Source organism: Megascapheus bottae, chromosome 22, assembly GCF_031878675.1.
Source record: "Megascapheus bottae isolate mThoBot1 chromosome 22, mThoBot2.hap1, whole genome shotgun sequence".
Classification (NCBI taxonomy): domain Eukaryota; kingdom Metazoa; phylum Chordata; class Mammalia; order Rodentia; family Geomyidae; genus Megascapheus; species Megascapheus bottae.
Genome location: NC_143530.1, coordinates 11167462 through 11187734, shown reverse-complemented (window position 1 = coordinate 11187734; position 20273 = coordinate 11167462). Strand labels below are relative to the sequence as shown.

The window sequence follows — 20273 nt, the reverse complement described above, 5'->3', positions numbered from 1 at the left end:
TAGAACCCAGGTCTTCATGCATGCTAGGCAAGCACTTTAACCACTAGGCCAAACTCCCAGCCCCAACAAGTTTTTTTTTATTTGGTTGTAGGATATGAACTCAGTGCCTGAGCACTACCGCTTTGAGCCATAGCTAGGATTACAGGCGGGAGCCATGGGTGTCCTCACGCCCGTGCCAGCCCAGTCTCTGTATTTCAATGCTCACCGTCCCTTTATCCTTATACTTCTGCAGGTCCAGGAGGTTCCATTCTACACACACACACACACACACACACACACACACACACACACACACACAAAATGTTGATTGACAAGTTGACCAAGGATCTGAAGAGTGGAGAACTAGAACTCCAGTCCTATGACGAGAAAACCCAGAGGCAGGGAAAGAAGCTGGGAAGTTCTTATTGAGGCCACCCAGCTCCTTAGGAAATGGGCTGTGACGGGAGCCTGCCAGGCGCCCCCTCACTCAGGCTTTCCTCCTCCATGAAATCCTCCTCCCTTGCTTTCCGTTGTGACTTATCTTCCCCACAGCCCTGATCTCATGTGTCTCCCCAGCTCCCCCCCTCCCCCGTGACCCTGCCCAGATGCCATTACTCTCGTCTCCAATTTAAAGCGAAGGAGCTGAGTTCCCAGGAGAGCACAGGGCCCTCCCAGAGCCACACTGCAAGTGGGAGAGGGGGCCAGGACATCCCAGAGTGACAAAAGCAGGGCACCCTGCAGTGTCCCCGAGGCCCCCTGCTTAGTAATGGGTGGGTGCCTCTCATAATGGCTCTGCAGGTCTGCAGCTCTTGCCTTCTGACAAACAAGACATTGCCCCAGCTGCAGGGCCCCTGTGGCTGCACTAGCCGGGACAGGAGGCAGGAGTTGACAGACTGGGCTCTACCTCCAAGCTGCTCACACTTCCCAGCCCAAGCTCCCCCTGTAATTTTTATATATTATTGATGGCTCCTTAATTAGTGATTCTAAAAGCCCGGCTGCAGAGCCAGGCCTGGCCCTCATGAATCACATTGGGCACGACTAAAATTAGAGGCCACTGGGCTGTTTGTGACTCAGATGGGCCCAGGGAAAGGGGAGTGTGTCTCCCAGGCTGGCCTGGGAACAGGGGCTGCCCTGTTTCTGGTGGCAGGGGAGAAAATATCCCAAGACTTGGAGAGTAGGAAAGGGCCAGAAGGGTTGGTTCCATGCCAGGCCTATCAGCATTTAGGGGTCTTGGCAAGTTGTCTCTCATTCTCTCACTATGAGTCCAGAACTCCTCACTGCTCAGTGAGGAAAAGTGGGCACAGGGGCTGGCCTGATGAGCCATGTCTCTGGGCCCCCACTACCTCCTGCCTTGTGTGCAAGAGTAGAGTCGGGGAGCCCCAGTGAGTGAGGACACACAGGCTCCCCTGGTTTGTGGGGGCAGGGGAGACTGAACAGAGAAATTTTCCTCCCTGAGCCCCAGATATCAGCAACAGGCCTCTGAAGATTTACTAAGCTTATAATGAAAGACTTGTGCCAAAACAAGCTTAGCTCCTAAATGAGCCATTGTTCCAGATAATCTGTTAAACGTCCCAGCTCTGGAGGGCATGGCCCTTTTGCCAGTGAGCCTGGCAGCCAAGTACTCACAAAACAGCCTTCCCTGCCTCCCCTGCCACTTCCAGGCTACAGGAAGGAGAGGGGTGAGCCAGCACCATTCTCCATACAGCCCAGTCTCTCTGAAGGTAGAGTCCTCCTGGCAAATTATCCCTGTTCCTATCTATGACATCATGATGTGTGTCCTCCCTCCCTCCTTCCCTCCCTCTTTCCCTCTTGGGAAAGCCCTGGTTTCTCGCTCAGGCCTTCTTGAAAGACGTCATTATTAGCCAGGCAGTAGTAGCTCATGCCTGTATTCCTAGCTACTCAGGAGGCTGAGATTTGAAGATTACTCTTCAAAGTCAGTTCCGTGACACAGATCTGAGAGAGATTCTTATGTTCAATGAACCACCAAAAAGCTGGGAAAGTAACTTTGTCGGTAAAGCACCAGCCCTGCGCAGGAAAAGCTAAGCAAGAGCTCAAGGCTCCCAGTTCAAGTCCTAGAGGCTTGAACTCCCTCCCCCCTCCCCACGACCACCCCCACACACAAAAGGAAAAGTAATTATCAATCAGCAACTCCACCCCAGTGACTGGCTATTGTGAACTCATCTGTGGTTTCCCACCTGCTGCTCTGAACCTGTCCCTCCTGGGCAGGTGACACCTGCACTCTCAGGCCAGCTTTAAGATATAGCTGGTCAGCACACCGTAGGTTCAGTGCCACCAGGGGACCTGGCCTAGAACCTCAGGCTACTGGAAGAGTAAGCTGTTTTGTTTTGTTTTGTTTTTTTTCTGTTGTTTGGCTTTTGAAGACAGGGTCTCTCAGTAGCTCAGGCTAGCTTGGAACTCTTGATCCTCAAGCAAACTCTTTCTGCAGATGACAACTTGGGCAAATGTCCACAGAAAGTGAAATACCTGGGGCTGAAGGGGTGGAGAATACACACTCCTAGGTGCCCAGAAAAGCTGGCTTTGGATGAGTGTCTGGCTGGGGATCTAGAGTCAGATGTTGACACTGTCCCAGCTCTACCACCTTTTAGTTGTATGTGGATGGATCCTGAGGATTGAACTCGGGGCTTGCATTCCTGCTTCTTGTGTTTTGTTTTGTTTTGTTTCCCCTTTAGGTCAGAGATCAGGACTCAAATTCAGGACCTGATGCTTTTGGTCATTGATTAGCATTCTACCAACTGAGCTAGCTTCCACAATTTGCATGGTGTCTTTTCTTTTCCATTGTTCAGGTCTGGCACTCTGACACTTAAGCCGCAGTTCCATGTCTGGCTTTTTGGTGGTTAATTGGAAATAAGAGTCTCACAGATTTTTCTGCCCTGGCTAGCTTGGACCGGTGATGGTCAGATCTCCGCCTCCTGAGTAGCTAGGGTTATAGGAACGAGCCCCTAGTGCCAGGCTCCAATCGAGCTCAAGCTGGACAATGGCACTTTACAGTTGGTATTTCTAGACCTGTCCAAAAGCATTATCTCAGGTGCTAACCGGCATCCCAGGATGCCCGTGATCCTGCTCTGTACATGAATAAACTGCGGGGAAGACAAATCCCAACTGAGACCACAATGTTAGCAGATGGAACGGTGGTTCCATCATTGGTCATCAAGATCAGAGCTTCATCTGACAGGACTTTTGACTGTTCTCTGAAAGCCCGTCAACGCTGAACTGAGGCCAGCCTTCAAAAGGGTGGGAAGGGGACACAGCAGTCCCTGCCACTCGATCCTTGTCACGGGTGTGGATGGTGATGACTGACAGCTGGGACAGGACTGGGAGGTGGGACCAAGCCACTGAGCATGCAATCAAAATACACTATTGCTGTCCATAGTCACAGTAACAGATTCAGAATGAGGCCAGCACGCGTGTCCCTTCCAAGTGGAAGGAACCCCCAAACTCAACTCAGTGAAAGAACAGTGGCATACAAACCACATATATTCATCCAGCCCCTCATAAGAGTTTAACTTAAGAAGTTTTCTCTTTGTGATGGTGAAAGTGATAAGCAGAGAGCATCCTCTGAGTTTCCAATTTTGATCTTTTCTTGGGCTGGTGTTGTGTGGCTCAGTCCTCTCTCAGGAGGCCACATGAAACAACCGAGTGCTGCACTAGGCCAGACACTTGACACACCCAGTGGAGCACATGCGCATTTTCACCGTTCATCCAGATGTAACTGTGTTGTAAGCCGAGGAGCAGCCACTGAGACCACACAGGCCTGACAGGGACCCATCCACACCCCGTGAGGAAGCAGCCATCCGTGGAAAACAGAAGCCCACAACACACTCTGAAAACAACACCCTGAAACGATGAGACTGGAAACGATGATTTTCCCCTCTGTGGAAGAGGCTAGTTCTAATTATTATTAATAATAATAATAATAATAATAATACCACCTTCACAGACATGGGGATCCTTCCTCTCTTCTTCCTTCCTTCTGTCCTCCTTTTCCTCCTTCCTTTCTCTCCTCCTTTCCTTCTTCTCGTTCCTTCATTTCCTTCCTTCCTTCCTTCTTCCCTTCTTCCCTTCCCTTCCTTCCTTCCTTCCCTCCCAGTGCTAATGGGTCCAGCCCAGGTGCAATGAGGCACCCCCCCTCCGCCACAACTAGGCACATTCTACCAATGAGCTCCCTTTGAACCCCTTGGGGCTGTTGTGGGGATTGAATGGATGAAACCCGGTAAAAGATTTAGAACAGCTCTGTACACCGTGGTTGTGTGTTTGCCGTTGATATTCATGGTTTGTTGCTGCTGTTTGCTGTTGCTTCTGTCTCTCCCTCTCCCTCCCCTCCCTCCTTCCCCCCTCCTGCTCCCTTTGAGACCCAGTTTACAGCAGGCATCTGTTGTAAGATCTAGAGAAATACAGTGGTGAGTGCTTACATCCCCCCAGATGTATGTGGAAGCCCTGAGCCCAGTGCCACCCTGACAGGGGGTGGTACCAGAAGCAGGGGTTGCTGAGGTCATGAGGGTAGAACCCTCACGCAGGGGGAACTGGTGTCCTTATCAAAGAGACCCAAGGGGGCTAGTTCAGCAGTAGAGCACTTGCCTAGCTTTGATTCACAGCACCCAAGTGCAAAGGTCCCTCCTACCTAGAGGAGCAATCAAGAAACAATGGGCCTTATCCTACAGTTTGCTCAATAAAGCAAGCAAGACCTGGTGGTTTCAAGGAAAGAGCATTCCACATTCTCACAGGCTGGAGCACTGAGCTGGGACTGTGGGTGTGGTGGCTGGGGCCACATGCACTACAAGTGATGTGAAGAGATCCACTGACACCCTACGATTCCATAATCCCCACCCCTTCCTTTCCAATGGGCTCAGCCAGACCAGCTGCTTGGCAAGAGAGGATTGGGGATCACCACCCCATCTTTTGTGAAGGGTCCCTGTGCTGTCTCACTACCCAAAGTGCATCTGAGAATGGTGCTCTGGGGCAACCTCCCTGCCTCAGGCCACACAGAACGACCTGGCCTGGCTTGATGCAAATTCTGTGCGATTTCCTGGGCTAAAACTGCATCTTAGAGTCCATTTTCATAAAAATGTGGTGACAGATTTAGGTGCCGAGAAGATGGAACTTTCTCACAAGGCACAGAAAATGACCCAAACGGTTAAAATCAGCCGAAGGCCAACTGTCAGAGGCTGCAAGAGCGGCTTTCTCCTTCCCAGCATTGGCCTCTGAGTGCAAGACTGGGGCCTTGCACTCGCACACGCATGCGCCTGTGGCCCTGCCACCCTGAGCTTGCCACCAGAGAGGAGAAACACTGAGCCAAGATTCTTGTAAAGAAGAATCTGCTGTGCCTGGACTATGAACTGGCCAGGACAGAAACTGAGGACTGGTGAGGTTTCCTCCCTGTGCTTCATTTCTAACATCCACAAAGAACCAGACAAGCGCTCTCACCACACACACACACACACACGCACGCACGCACGCACGCACTTGTGCTTCTTCACTTCTTCAGAAATAGCCAGAAGTCGATGCCCTTGGGACAGGCCCTGTGGCTGGGCTCTGCCTCTCTCACACACAGAGTCTGGGAACAGGTGCTGGTCCTTCCCCTCCTTATAAGCAACCCCCCTGGGCTCCAGGAACCCGCCTAGTCTCACATTTGGACTCCAGGGCTGCTTCAGAAACCACCTCGGAATGGATCCCCAGGGCAGGATCAGGCACGGCTCCCCACAACTGCCAGACCTGTGGCCTAACTACCACTCCTTACTGCTTACTGTCCCCTTAAATCCTAGTGCTGTATTTTGGATCCTGAATGACCCCCAAGGCCCAAGTGTTAAAGCTGGGCTGGCAGGGTGGGCTGTGCTCCTGTGTGTGTGTGTGTGTGTGTGTGTGTGTGTGTGTGATGTGGGGCTTGAACTTGGGCCTGGGTGTTGTCCCTGAGCTCTTGTGCTAGAGGCTAGCACTCTGTCACTTTGAGCCACCGCTCTTCACTTTCAAATTTCTGGTGGTTCATTGGAGCTCAGAGTCTCACATATTTTCCTACCCAGGCTGGCTTCAAGCTGCCATGCTCAGATCTCGGGCTCCTGAAGCATGAACCACCAGCGTGCAGCAGAACCTCTGCTCTTTATAAGTGAATGCCCTCCGATGTATTTCATTACAGTGCCTGGCCACCGACTGAAACCCCACAGCACCTGAGGGGACTTGCTCACCGACACCTCCTTTCTATGGCTTTGTGCCACCATCCTGTGCTGTGTCTCCTGGTTCTCCCGAAATCCCATGCCAGGCCACCCTATAGTCCCCTCTTGTCCCCTCCTTTTCTCTCTCCCATACACACCTCCCGCCCTGCATTGCCCCAGCGCCTCATAACACTTTCTCCAGCCCTTAGCAAAGCCCCAAAACTATCAGAGAATATTTCCTGAGCACTGACAGGCACCTCTCACATCCCCCTCACTCCGGGCCTTAAGGTAGGTGTATTCCCATCTTGCATCTGGGCAAACCAGAGGCACAGATACTAAGCCACTAGCTCCAGGCCTCCTTAAGGGGTTGGAGCAAGGATGTATCACAGTCCTGGGCCACTAACCTTCTCTGCCCTCTTGCCTCTCTGCTGTCAAGCATGACAACAGTGCTTAGATGATTGGGAGACCCTGATCTAAATGGAAACAAGCCACAGTTATAGAATGTAATTAACGGCTCGCCAAGCAGCGCTCTTCTGAAGAGGCCCTTCCAGACCCAATGAATCACCAAGACATTAGCACATTCCTGGCGCTAATGTCTAGGAAGCTTGGCCAAAGGCCTCACAAGTAATTAGTTCACTTAAGTAGGCTAAACGTTTCCCTAGCAATCTGGCCGATGCTTCAACGGGCTTCCTTCCGTCTCGAGTGCTGCCCCTGTGGATGTAATTCCTGCACAATCTCCAGACTCAATTCGCCCCCCTCAGCCATTTGCTCCTTGGGGGGCAGAGGGGGAGGGAGGTTGAGCAAGACAGGTTATCACCCAGACAAGTGCCAACAGGGAAGGAAAAAACAAGCTTCCTGCTCCCCTCCAGTCCCCTCCCCTCCCTTCCCAGCTTGACCAGCCCCCCCCCTGAGTTCCAGATAAAGCAAGCTCAGCTTTCTGCTGTTCCCCTGGGGGGGGAGGGGGTCCTCACCATCCCCCTGGTCCCCTGGTCCCCTCATTCTGTCCAACAACCAAAAGCCATCTCCTGCAGGATCCCGGTGAGTGGAACTAAGGCCCAGCCTAGAGAAGAAAACAGCTCCAGCTCCCATTCCTCACCCAGCCCTTTCACAACCATTTATGAAGTGCCTGCAGTATGCTGGGCCCTGCTCAAGATGCTCCAAGTGGAGCAGAGCCTAGAGAGATGAAAGGCTGTGCCCTGTGGGGCTGACAGATGACAAGATAAATACTGAGCCAGAGTCTGGGAGCTGTGACAAGGGATAAGGGGAATTAAAAAGGGTGGGGGGGGAGAGGCAGAGATGCCAAACCACTGGGTCAGGGAAAGCCTCCAGACCATGAGGATGGAAACAAGATCTGTGGGAAGCAGGGGAGGGGCCATAGGAACACAGAGTACAGCCTTCACCAGCAAGTGCAAAGGCCCTGTGGCAGAAGGCCCTGTGGCCAACAGGGAGGGGAGGAGCCCTGGGAGGCAAGGTCAGCCAGGTTAAGGAAGTCTGCTCATCGGACACTGGTTGCCATGGGAGAGATGGGTTTTACAAGATGGGAGCCAGGATCCAGCTATGAGCAGTGCAGGTACAGATTCCATTTTGGCAGGCTCTCTTACTACCCAGGTGGAAGAGACTAGAAGCATCTAGGAGACCCCATTCTCCTTCTGAAGTCTCTGGTTCTTCAAGTCTGCCCTCTCTCCAAAGTACCGGCGACAAGGGACAAAGGGACATGGGCCAACAGAAATGACAAAAACACAAGGTGGACTACTCTTGGCTTGAAGCCAGGCACGGGGGGGGGGAGGAGGAGGACGGTGAGATTTCACCAAAGCAAACCGGAGACATGAAGCCTCCCGTGCAGGCATCACCCTGCTGAATGCATCCCCACATTACCAGAAATGTGGGGTGGGTAGGGAGGAAATACCAGACGCCATGATGAGCTGGACTCCCCCAGAACAGTCCTTGACCATCAACCTGACCCAATGGAGAAGCCCCCTGGGAGGTGAGTGAAGCCCACCTCTGGGGGGCTGCAGAGGGCGCTGACCTATCAGGGATTCAGCCCCAGAAACCTTTTGGTGGGCGATGGGACAGCCACGTATGCTTCTTGTCGGCTGCCCACGGCTCATCTGCCTGTATTGATAATTTTGTGTGGGTACTAATGAGGTTATAAATATCCAAATGGCCCTCGGCAGAAAAAAGGCTCACCCCCCCTCCCTGCCACCAGCTCCAAAAGACAATTGAGAGGCGGTGGGAGGTGGGGCCTCAGTGGAGGAAGTAGGTCGCTGGGGAACATGAAACTGAGTGGGTGGGGGATCTTGTCCTGCTTCCTGTCTGCCATGAGGTGAAATAGTCTACTTCCATGATATTGCAACCTAACAGCCAAAGTGCTAACTGACCCAAGGCTGAGTTCCCCAAAAGCAGGAGCCCAAACAGACCTTGCCTCCTGGGACTTGTTTTCTCCCAGGTATGTTGGTCACAGCTGTACAACAAGCAGCTAATACTGCCGTGTCTCCCTCGGACTGAGGCTCCCTGAGGAGAGACAGGCCCCATCGGCCCCATTTCAATCTTTCCTCCGCCATACCAGGGACAGGACCAGGACGGCCCCCTGAAGGCCCACCAGCCTTCAGGAGGGCTCGGGGCTACAAGTTGAACCTCTTCTGGCAAGATCACTCGAGAGCTGAACACAGCAGACAGGCACAGTTAGGGATTGGGTGGTGCCCTAGTGGGCAGGGGCTGAACTTACCTCTCGCCACTGCTTGTTCTCCATTCCTTGCGTATACATGACACACACTGGAAGAGAGAAGAAAAAGAAATCAATGTCTACTCCAGGCCAAGGAAGTCCCCAAGGGGGCTGAGGCTGAGTGTACACCATGGCGGCCTCGAGCCTAGATTGCCCTGGGATATGGGCAGGGTAGCTGCTGTGGGCATCCGGATCTTGATTTTTTTCTTTCTTTCTTTTCTTTCTTTCTTTCTTTCTTTCTTTCTTTCTTTCTTTCTTTCTTTCTTTCTTTCTTTCTTTCTTTCTTTCTTTCCTTGTGCCAGGGATCAAAGCCAGGGCCTTGCCCATGCTAAGCAAGCATCCTACCACCAAGCTGCATCCCCTCCGCCCTACCACTCATGTCTAGGCATCTTGTCAGCTTGTCAAAGGGGGCTGGAACACAGGCGCTTCTCCCAGGGACATGCCTCTCCTTCTGCATGCTTTGGAGGGGTGGGCACTGTTCACTCCTAGGCAGGTAGACAGGTGTGATGGAGGACAGGGTGGCAGAGGTATGGTAGGAGAACCTCTTGAAAGCACAGGGTCTCTTTACACCCAAACAGTCCTACAAGGTCTATTAGTCTCATCCGCCCCGCCTTATACTGGGGAGGGGGGAACCGAGGCTAAGGAGAGCCCCAAGACCTACTCATGGCACTCCAAACCCAAAAACTGTTCCACTGGACCACAGCCAATCAGGGCTCAGAACTGTACTGGTTTACAGCTCACACCTGTAATCCCAGCTACCCGGGAGGCTGAGATCTGACAAGGGTGGTTTGAAGCCAGCCTGGGCAAGAAAGACTTTTTTTTTTTTTTATTTTTGCCAGTCCTGGGCTTGAGCTCAGGGCCTGAGCACTGCCCTTGGACTTTCTCAAGGCTAGAGCTCTACCACTTGAGCCTCAGCACCACTTCCGGCTATTTTTTGTATGTATGTGGTACCGAGGAATCAAACCCGGGTCTTTATGCATGCTAGGCAAGCACTTTAGCCACTAGGCCAAACTCCCGGCCCCAAGAAAGACTTTTACCTCCAATTAACCACCCAAACCCCAGAAAACCCAGAAGTGGCACTGTGGCTCAAGAAGTATAGCACTAACCTTGAAGAAAAATAAGCCTCAGGAGTAGAGCCCAGGCCCTGAGTTCAAGCCCCAGTACCCGACCCTCTCCAGATACGCACACAAATTATACCATTCTCCTGGGACAGCAGCCATCTTGCCCCTGGCATCTCAACCCCTCTCCACCTGCTGGGTCCCTGTGAGGCTTCACAAGTATGGGAGCTGGGCAGGGCCAAACCCCAGTTCTCCTTCTCCAGTCACTGGTCAGCAATGCTACCACACTCAGGCAGTCCTAGCCCACTCTTGGGACCCTCATTACTCACTGCCACTGATGTCACTGTGACCATTGCTACAGCAGGACTTACATGGGTCTGACTTGGAAAACATGTCTTTGTCCAAGAGGTTCCTGAAAGAAAACAGAAAGGCATCAGCAAGGCAGTGGGGAAGGGTTTCAGGCCTCAGGCTAGCTCTGAACCCTAGATGGAGGTTGCCTCTGGCCTGGCCTCAGGGTAACAGAAACAGAAGGCTGTTACTTCAGCAAACTTTGGTGATGTGTCCTTAAATGCCAGGAGCTCTGTGGCCCCCCAGGCGCCCAGACCCTCCTTTCCCTAGATGCCTAGAACTCTGCACCGCCCCCCCCCCAAGCTGCCCTTGTCCTGAGATTCCTATGCCCTGCTCCTGCTGCTTCTCAATCCCAATCAGCACATTAGACCAGCCCTTTCTAGAAGTTTCTTCACTGTCTCCAAAGCCATTGACAGCTTACAGAGTGACGGGACCCCATCACCGTCAGAATCTCTCTCCAAATGCAGCCACCCTCAGCCTGCCAACTGGAACCCCCTGGCACCCCACCCCCCACTGGTACCCAGGAAACCACACTTAAGCCAACACATGAAAATTTGGGGGAGCTGCTGAGGTAGGCTCTCCAAACCGAGAGGGGAAATAATGGGGAGATGTGGTACTTCTCAAGAGGCAGCTTTATCTTCCAGTTCTCCCATGAAACTCTTAACTACAGAAAATTCTGGAATGCTCAAGCTGGGAGGACCTCACAGTCACCTTTCTCAACTCCTTCAACAAATCAGGAGTGTGACATGCAGAGACAACCACTGACTTCTCCCAGGTCTGGGTCTCCTCCAAGCTTGGGTGAGGACAGGGGTCAGGGTAAGTCATGTGGGGGCCAGCAGGAGAGTGAGACCCAGGATTCCTTCCTAGGGTGTGGTGTGTGTGTGTGTGTGTGTGTGTGTGTGTGTGTGTGTGTGTGTGTGTGTAAGAACGTGTAAGCAAGAGACTGGGGGAGGAAGAAATGGTATCTTATCTGCAAAGGCAAGTAAAGGGGGCTCATTGTTTTTCTGCTGGGCTAAAGGCTCACAGCTAAGAAACAGGATCACCTAGTTTGTGTGGCCTCGCCCAGGGACCTCAGACCTTCTGTCTCTCACCCTGCTGAAATAAGAATACTAATAACGGCCATTGCTATTATTATAATCTTCTAGCGCTGAGGTTTGAACCCCGGACCTTGTAACGTGCTAGGAGAGGGCTGAGTTACATCTCAATCCTTGGTTGTTTTGGAAGCAAGGGTCTTCCTTATGTAACCCAGGATGGCACTGGCTATGCAATGCCCCTGCTTCAGCCTTTCCAGCTCTGGGGTTGCAGACGTGCACTGCCATACCTGGCTACAATTACTACCACCTTTCCAGAACCTTCCTACCCTTCTTTCTCAATGCACCTTTCCTGGTTACTACCCAAACCACATCCCCTTCTCCTGAGAGCTCTTGCTGGCCTGAAGGGCACTCCTCTTCCATTCCCAGGACCTTGTCCATGGCACAACAGCTTCGGCACTTCTCCAGAGCAGATCCTCATTCTGCCACATGCCCGCCCAGTGCCAGAGGCCTGGTAGGTTGGACAGATGGAGGAGGACCCAAGAGAAGGCGCTGGTGGCCTGGCTGAGACGTGGGTGATTTCTCCGCGAGCAGTGAGTGGGGCCTGCTCAGATGCCTCATCTTCCTTGTGTCTCCCTTTTCCTCTCTGTAAAGCGGGGCTCAGTCTAGTTCAGAGCTGCTCAGAGAGGAACGTGGCTCCCCTGGGAGCCAGCAAAGCCCATGAGACCCATGGACCCCTGTTCTGCACAATGCGCTGGAGGCAAGGAAGGCAAAACCACCTGAAGCTTCCCTGGTCCAGTGCAGCCCAGCAGCCAATGAAGCACACTGAATTTCCATTGGCTGAAGGCTGGTCCCGCCCCCAGTCTCAGCCCCACCTCTTCCGCCTCCATCACATCCCTCCCCCCAGCCAGCCCTGAGGACCCTGGGCCCCCCACACCTGGATCCACTTTACCTCATCCACCTTTCACTCAAACCCTGTCCTGACAGAAACAGGGCGTGTGGAGCTGGCACACCTCAGCTGGGAATGTGGTGTCCACCATTAGAACTTCCCAGGCTCACTCACCTGCACCCGGGTTTAAAAAGGCAGATCCTAACTTCAGGGAATGGAAGGAGAGATTTTTTTTTTCTTCATTAAAGGGAAAAAAAAATCCTTGGGGCTGTTCCCAGAGTCTGGTTTTGTAGGTCTGGAGCAGGGCCCAGGTGTCAAGTTTAAATGGGGATCTTCTTGTCAGCACTCTTGTTTATTCTGTGTGTGTGTGTGTACACGTGTGTACCAGTACTAGGGCTTGAACTCAGGAGCTCCTGTCCCTTAGTGTTTTCCACTCAAGACTGTCATGTTACTACTTGAGCTATACCTGCACTTTTCAGTATTTTGCTGGTTAATTGGAGATAAGAATCCCACGGAATTTTCTTTTTTTTTTTTTTTTTGCCAGTCCTGGGCTTGAGCTCAGGGCCTGAGCACTGTCCTTGGACTTTCTCAAGGCTAGAGCTCTACCACTTGAGCCTCAGCACCACTTCCTGCTTTTTCTATGTAGGTGGTATCGAGGAATTGAACCCGGGTCTTCGTGCATGCTAGGCAAGCACTCTACCACTAGGCCAAACTCCCAGCCCCTCTCACAGAATTTTCTGCCCAGGCTGGCTTCAAACTTCAACCCTCAGATCTCAGCCACCTGAGTAGCTAGGAGTACAGTTGTGAGCCACCAGGGCTCCAGCTCTTGTTTACTTTTTTGAAACAGGGTCTTACTATGTGCCCCAGACTGGCCTCCAGCTCCTTGCCTTCCTACTACTTCATCCTCATGCCCCCTCTTGTGTGCTGGGATTACAGATATGCATCACCATGCCGGGTTCCCTTTTGCATTTCGGACACCCAAACACGAATAAACACCACATTCTGAGGCTTACCGTCTCAGAGCCTCAGCTTCACTGCTGATGACCAAAGACACCAACATAGGCTAGCATGGTGCTTAGAGGCTCCCCCAAAGCCAAGCACCTGCTCTGGATCCCCACTCACCGGATCCCTCAGCTATCCCAAGCTCAGAGACTAACTTCCCCCAGGCACACGGCCAGCAGCCTGAGGAGGGAGGAAATCAGGTCTTTTGCCCCAAGGAGAGGCCCAGCCAGAGGAAAGAGCAGCCCCCAAATGCCTTTGCCTCCACTTTCTGTTTCTGGAGAGCTCAAAAAGAAAAAAAAAATTTTTCCAACAGACAAAATGTATTTTTTTTCCCCAAAGAGCATAAAACCCTTCAGCTGTCTACCCAACAGTGTGGAGCTTGGCTTCTTTTGTTCCTTAAATCAAGGCTGGGAAAACAGAGCTGGGGGCCCCCTCTCTGCCCATTCTCCGCTCTCCACTGAGAAAAGGATCCTTTTTAATTCAGAGGCTGTGGGGAAATGGTATTCACAGGATGGGAAGTCAGAAATCCCACAAGTCCCATCTAAGGAGAGAACACTGGAAAGGTCAAAAGAGAGCCCCCAGAGAGGTACTGGAGAGGCTGGAAAGTGTGTGCTGATCTCTACGGGCTTCTACCTCCCGCTCTTCCAGCTCAACCTGTCAGCCCTGCACAGTGGTCCCCATAGGGGTACATTGTGTTGGAGAATCTCCATCTGATTCCTAGAGAAGTTGCTGAAGTTAAGAAAGGATGGTTTCTTAGCCAGATGCAGTGGCTCACGCCTATCATCCTAGCTACTCAGGAGGCTGAGATCTGAGGATCGCGGTTTGAAACCAGCCTGGGCAGAAAAGTCCCTGTAAGACTCTTATCTCCAATTAACCACTCAAAAATGGGAAGTGGAGCTGTGGCTCAAGTGGTACAATGCTAGCCTTGAACAAAAAGAGGCTCAGAGACAGCACCCAGGCCCTGAGTTCAAGCTCCAGAGCTGACAAGGAAGGAAAGAAGGACGGAAGGAAGGCTGGCTTCATGGAATCAGGTGTAGTGATAACACACCTATAATCCTAGCCAAATGATACACACCTGTAATGTAATCCCAGCACTTTGGCGACATAGGAAGATGCTGTCTCCCCTCCCCTCTAAAAAAAGTTGGAAGCTGGGACTGTGAGAATACTAGAGGACACTAGTTTGAGGCCAACCTGGACTGAAAAGCCCTTGAGACTCCATCTCAACAGAAGAAACTGGTTGTGGTGGTCCAAGCCTGTCATCCTAGCTTTGAGGGAAGAGTAAAATAGGCAGATCATAATCCAGCCACAGGCCTGCACAGGAAGCATGACCCTACCTCAAAAGAACCAGCCTTCAAAAGGGCCCACAGTGTAGCTCAGCAACAGAGCACCTGCCTAGCAAGCCCAAAGCCAGCTCTGCACAGGGTGGGCAAGGAGAGAGTTTGTCTACATTCCAAACATCCACTGGTGGGCAGAGGAAGGAAAGCAGAGCTCAGGGACAGTGCCCAAGCTCAGAGTTCAAGCCCCAGGACTGACAAAATGAAATTTCCCTTTTCAGGCCTCTGAATTATTATTATTAATTAGTGTAATATTGTCTCTCAAGGGAGCAGATGCATGGAATTCCCAAAGAGTAACTGGGCCCTCACCCCAGGGTCCTCACCAGGGCACCAGGTGGCTGACCTGCCTTGTAGAGAAGATGGGGAGCCAGTGGCTTAAGGTGGGCCTGTGGCAGCCACTGTGGTCCCCTTCCCTTCCACGCCATATCTGCCCACTCTTCTGCAGGCTGACACCACCTTTCCCACTCCTCAGCCCTGATGGCCTGACCTTGCCACACACTCCAATTCCTGCCTCTCCCCTTCCCTTCTCTCCCCTCCCCGGCTCATTCTCTCCACAGCAAATAGAGCATCATTGTTTTGTGTTTGTTTTATAGGGGTTGCACAGGTATCAGGGCTTGAACGCAGGGCCTTGTGCTTTTGCTCAGCTTTCTCAAAGCTAGGGTGCTCTACCATTTGAGCCACGACTCTAGCTCAGCTTTTTGCTGGTTAATTGAAGATGGAATGTCATGGACTTTTCTACCCAGTCTGGCTTTGAACTGCCATCCTCCAGACCTCTGTCTCCTAGAGTAGCTAGGATTCTTGAAGTGAGCCACGAGCACTGGGCTCAGAGCTTTGTTTTAAAGGCTGATCGGAACTCTTGCTTAACACTTTCCATCCAGACAGCTGTTAGAATAGTGAATCCAAGTGTTTCCCATGGCCTACAAGCCAATGTTACACCTCCATCTCTACTCCGATCTCACCCTCTTCTGCTCCCCAATGTTAGAGGGTTTGCCTAGCATGCACAATACTCTGGGTTCCATTCCTAATGCTACAGAGGTTAAAAATAAAAAGCAGGAAAAAAAAAAAAAAGCAGGGCGGGAAGTGTGGGTTAGGTAGTAGAGGGCTTGCTTTGCCTGCATAAACCTTGGGTATGATTCCTTAGTGCCACATAAACAGAAAAGCCAGACGTGATGCTGCGCTCAAGTGGTAGAGCCTCACTAGCCTTGAGCACAGACAGGCTCAGGGACAGAGCCCAGGTCCTGAGTTCAAGTCCCAGGACCAGCAAAAAAATAAATAAAAATAAAAAGCACCCGGCTCCTGCCATTTATTTGAAAGGAGGTCATGGGGATGTATGTAAGGCCCCCACTCCCAGCTGAGAGGCCATAACTGGAAAGCGCTGCACGGTGGCGCCGATGCTGTCCTGTTGAGCTGAAAGTCCCTGGATCTAGCAACCAGCAAGGTACCAGCACTTTAATCTCACAGAACGTAAATTCTGCCTAGCAATCCCGGGCAGCTGGCACCCTGATGCCTCGGCCTCAGCCTGGTGAGGGCCAGAGCTGGCTTGGCCAGGCTTTCAGCTAGACTCATAAACCAGGAGGTGCTAAATTCCTGCTGGCGGTCAGAGACTGCAGATGGCGCCGTCTAATGCAGACACCAGGATTAGTCCATCATGAAGTGCCTTCCTGGCTCTGCCAACTCAGTGCCTTGGTGTGTTTCAGTTAACTGGACTTCTTTTCCCTAGTGCTGGCTGTGACAGCTGCCACCATGCCTTCGGCCCCTCCGTCCCCAATGCCACCCATCCCCTGCTATCGGACAGCACTCCCAGGGGCACGCACACAGCTCCAGCCCAATGCCAGTCCAAACAGACAACAGAAACTAACACCTCTGGGACAGAGGCCACAGCTACTGTCCCCTGCGAGCTGGGAGACAGCTGGAGATCGGACCAGAGGAGACAATGGCCACCGGCCACCTTCAGGGGCCTCCAGCTTAATCTGTGGCACTGGGCTTGGTTTTGCTGGTCCTCCAGCTGGATTCAGCCAGAATGCCAAGGTTTCTTGGGACAGACAGGATGCAAAGCACGTGGGGGTGAGGGTAGGGGTAGGGGGAAGAATCACGAAAGGGGTGATACAAGGTGTTGAAACGCCTTTGTATAACTATTTAAATTTTTTGCCAGTCCTGGGGCTTGAACTCATGGCCTGAGCACTGTCCTTGGGCTTTCTCAAGGCTAGAACTCTACCACTTGAGCTACAGCACCATTTCCAGCTTTTTTCTATATATGTGGTACCGAGGAATTAAATCTGGTTCTTCGTGCATGCTAGGCAAGCACTCTGTCTATCACTACACCAAACTCTGGCCCTGATACTTTACTTTTTTTAAAAGACTGAGATTTGAGGATCACAGTTCAAAGCCAGCCTGGGCAGGAAAGTCTACGAGATCCTAATCTCCAATAAGCTACAAAATCAAGTGGTAGAGCACTAGCCTTGTCAAAAGAAGCTCAGGGACAGTGCCCAGCCCTTGAGTTCAAGCCCCAGGACTGGCAAAAACAAAACAAAACCAAAAACAAAAGACAAAGAAAAAAATATGGTGGTGGTGGTAAATACAAAGCAGAGTGATGCAGACCCCAGCATCACTGACAGGACATTTGGGGAAAGAAATAGGGGATAGGTGAGCCCTGACTGAGTGGCTAACAGTCTGGAAAGGTCTAGAAGAAAGAGCTTTTGACTTCCAGGGTCTTCACAGACATTTCCTTTGCAAGACTCTCATTCTCAGCCATTATGCCAAACAGCCAAAACCTTGTGAATCTTTGACCCTGGCTCTGCAAGATGGGAAACAGTTATTGACTAGGAGTTCTTTTTCATGAAGCATGGATTTGAACTCATGGTCTGCCTTCTGCAGAGACTGGGCTAGGCATCTACATGTAGCTCTGTGTTCAGCTGAGAGTGCCCAGGACAGGCAGGGCATCCAGCACCCACTTTGCTTTGCTAGAGCACCACTTGGGCTCCTCTCCTGGCAATTTGACCATGGAATAAAAACACACTAGAAAAAAAAAACAACAAAAAACTACAGTTCAAATCTGTCCCTTCTCCTGTCCCCTCTCTCTTCCTTCTCCCTTTCCTCCCCTCCTGCTCTGTTATAGAACCTGCAGAGGTGACCTGGTTGAAGCAGAGGTGAATGTGAAACTTCAGGTGCACCCAGATTGCTCTTCCCTCCCCTCCATTCCAAGGGGTGCTTCCAGCCTCCCTTCTCCATGCCCAACTCACCCACCCCCATCCTCTGGAGGGCTGGAGTCCCCTCCTCTGCCTCCATGGGGCCCTGGGAGCACAGACACTGTGTCAACCCCAGAACTGCATCCTCCCAGAAGGATGCAGCTCTGAAGCAAAAGATTTACACCCAAGCATTGCTACCTTTATGTAATCATCAGTTACTTATTAAGCACCTACTGTGTGCCCGAGCCAAATGTAAAGTAGCTACTTCGTGCACTACTGTTCCTACCCGTTCTTTCCTGGCCTACTGGAAGCCCACTGGGTCCAGGCACTGCTCTGGGCATACAAGCTACCCTAGTGAACAAGGCTTCTTCTTCCAGAAAATAGGTACTTACCTAGTGGGGAAACTGAGGCTCAAAACTTATCACAGGTGGTGAATTAGAGACTTTGCTCATAAAGGTCTGACTCTGTGAGCCACATGGTCCTGTCTCCCTTACTCTCCACTGAAGCAGCAGGTTCAAGGCCGAGAGGGCCTGCTTGAGCTGCCTGAGCCATTTAAATGACAGCTCTAGGGGAGGCGGGGTCTACACCTACACCTGAGATGTCCTAAGGAGCTCTATGACCCTGTGACCCTTGGGGTTCCCCCCAAAAACCAGTGATTGGCGCTGGTGTCTCATCGGTGAGCAGTGGGGGAGCACAGGGCCTGGGGAACAGGCTGTTCAGAGTCCCGGAGGCGGGAAGGCTGGGGTGACAGCCACTCTCAAGACTGAAGAAGACAGGCATGCGACAGGCATGATGGGAGGCGAGGAGGGAGTAGCAGGCAGTTGTGCGGGCAGGAGAGGAGCATGAAGAGGGCAGGTGGTGGCAAGCTGCTGGCTGAGGAGGTGAACACTAGAGCTAATGGGCCATCAGGGGTCTCCTGGGAGAGTTAAGGCAACAAGCAAGTGGCAGCACGGGGAGTGGGACTTAGGGGGCTTTTGAGAGCTGTCACAGGAGCCCCTAGAGGGCCTGCCTGGGGACTCCTTTGTTGCACCTCACCGGGTCTCACTCTAAGTTCTCAGGAGAAAGCCCCCTGGAATCGTGAAGCCAGCTTCCTTTACACGCCAGCCCCACTTGCGGGGTTCCCCCTGAATCTCCACAGTGTCACACTTGGTACTAGATCCAGCGATGGAATAAATATAGCGTGGACAAAGAGCCTGGCCACAGAGAGACCTGGACGAAGACAGGGTGGGGGAGCTGGAGCAAGGATGAAGCTGGAGCTCCAGAAACGTCCTTATGAGGAAGAATGGGTTTCCAGGATGGGCAGGGACCCGCGCGAGCCATGGCGAGGCTGCATCAGAGCACCCCACTTCTCCACGCCTACCCCTCTACTGCGTGGGAGGCCCCCCTTCAGCTAAGGGAACCCGAGAGAGAGGCGTTCACAGAGAGGAGTTACCCTAAACCCTGTGTGACACGACTGGGGGGGGGGGAGTCCACAAACATTCCTCCTACCTTGTTCTAAAATTTCCCACCATCCCCCCCCCCCCCCCCCGCCTTTGGCTTGAGATTTTTGACCCAAGTTAGTGCGTTTTGTTTTTAAGTTAGGGGTTCTCCTCACTCTGACGGGTTTCCTGGCTGGCAGTGGAGGAAGCCTTGGGAATCTCGGGGGGGGGGGGGGCGGGGGCAGAGACCACCGGGAAGGAGGGGGGGAAGGAGGGCACAGGGGGAGAGGGAGGGATCCCCAGGACAAAGCACTCGGTCTCCATTTGTGGGGAGACCCAGGGGCAGCCCGGCCCCTTCCTCTTTCTCTTTCTCTTCCCAGGCCTGGACCCCAGTTCCTTGGTCTTTGTGCCATCTTTGAAGCAACAACCTGGAGCGCAAACTTTCCAGGCTCTGACCCCTGCCTGGCGTCCCCGCTTCTGCCCTTGCCCCTCGGCAGCAGGGCAGGGCTGCGGGCAGAGGCAGGGGCGCGTCCGGGGGAGGCGTGCCCTCTGGGAAGGGGGCGCGGCGGCCGGGGTGGGGGAGAGGACCCGGGCAGCGGGCGGCTCACCTGCAGGACACGGTGATCTCCACCTTGGTGGCCGGGATGCTGCCCGCCAAGGAGTCGAACTCGCTCAGCGACGCCATGTCGTCGGGCTGCTCCATCACCCACCGCGCCCCTTACCCCAAATCAGTCAATCCCAGCGCGGTTCGCGCCTCCTCCAGGCGGGCGCGAAGAGGGGGCGTGGGAAGTGGGAGAGGGGCGGGGGCGGAGGAGCGGGGGGAGCCGAGGAGGGGCGCGGGCGAGGCTCGCGTGGGGCCCGGGGTTCCGCGGGCAGATCTAGAGCGCCGCGGGGAGAGGGCACCGGGGTTCCGCGCGGCGTCCGGGCCCCCCGCGCAGGGGGAGAGGGGCGCGAGGCCGCGGGGGCGCGGGGTGAGGGGCTGGGGAGGGGGCGCGGGCGGCGGCGGGGCGCGGATTCCCGGGGCGCCGGGTCTGCGCCGCCTCGGGCTGGGTCTACGGCGCCGGCGGTGGCGGGGCTGGGACGCGGCGGCGAGCGCCACCTTCCTCGGCTGGGGCTCGGGCTCCGGGGCGCCCCGACTGCGGG

General features: G+C 53.3%; 1 protein-coding gene across 4 annotated transcripts in view; it reads right to left on the bottom strand.

Moving 5' to 3' along the window:
- The window catches only part of Cpne5 (copine 5), a 69177-nt gene extending 48904 nt beyond the window's left edge, over nucleotides 1-20273 (bottom strand). For 2 of the 4 annotated variants that reach the window (XM_090355773.1, XM_090355774.1), the window contains exons 1-3: nucleotides 19739-20273; nucleotides 10295-10335; nucleotides 8869-8915 (exon numbers count right to left, since the gene is read on the bottom strand). In XM_090355773.1, the coding sequence (XP_090211899.1) occupies nucleotides 8869-8915; nucleotides 10295-10335; nucleotides 19739-19833 (183 nt within the window). In that variant the 5' untranslated portion in view covers nucleotides 19834-20273. Of the gene's footprint in view, nucleotides 1-8868; nucleotides 8916-10294; nucleotides 10336-19738 lie in introns of those variants that run through there. The other 2 variants (XM_090355772.1, XM_090355771.1) reach the window with 1 other exon arrangement.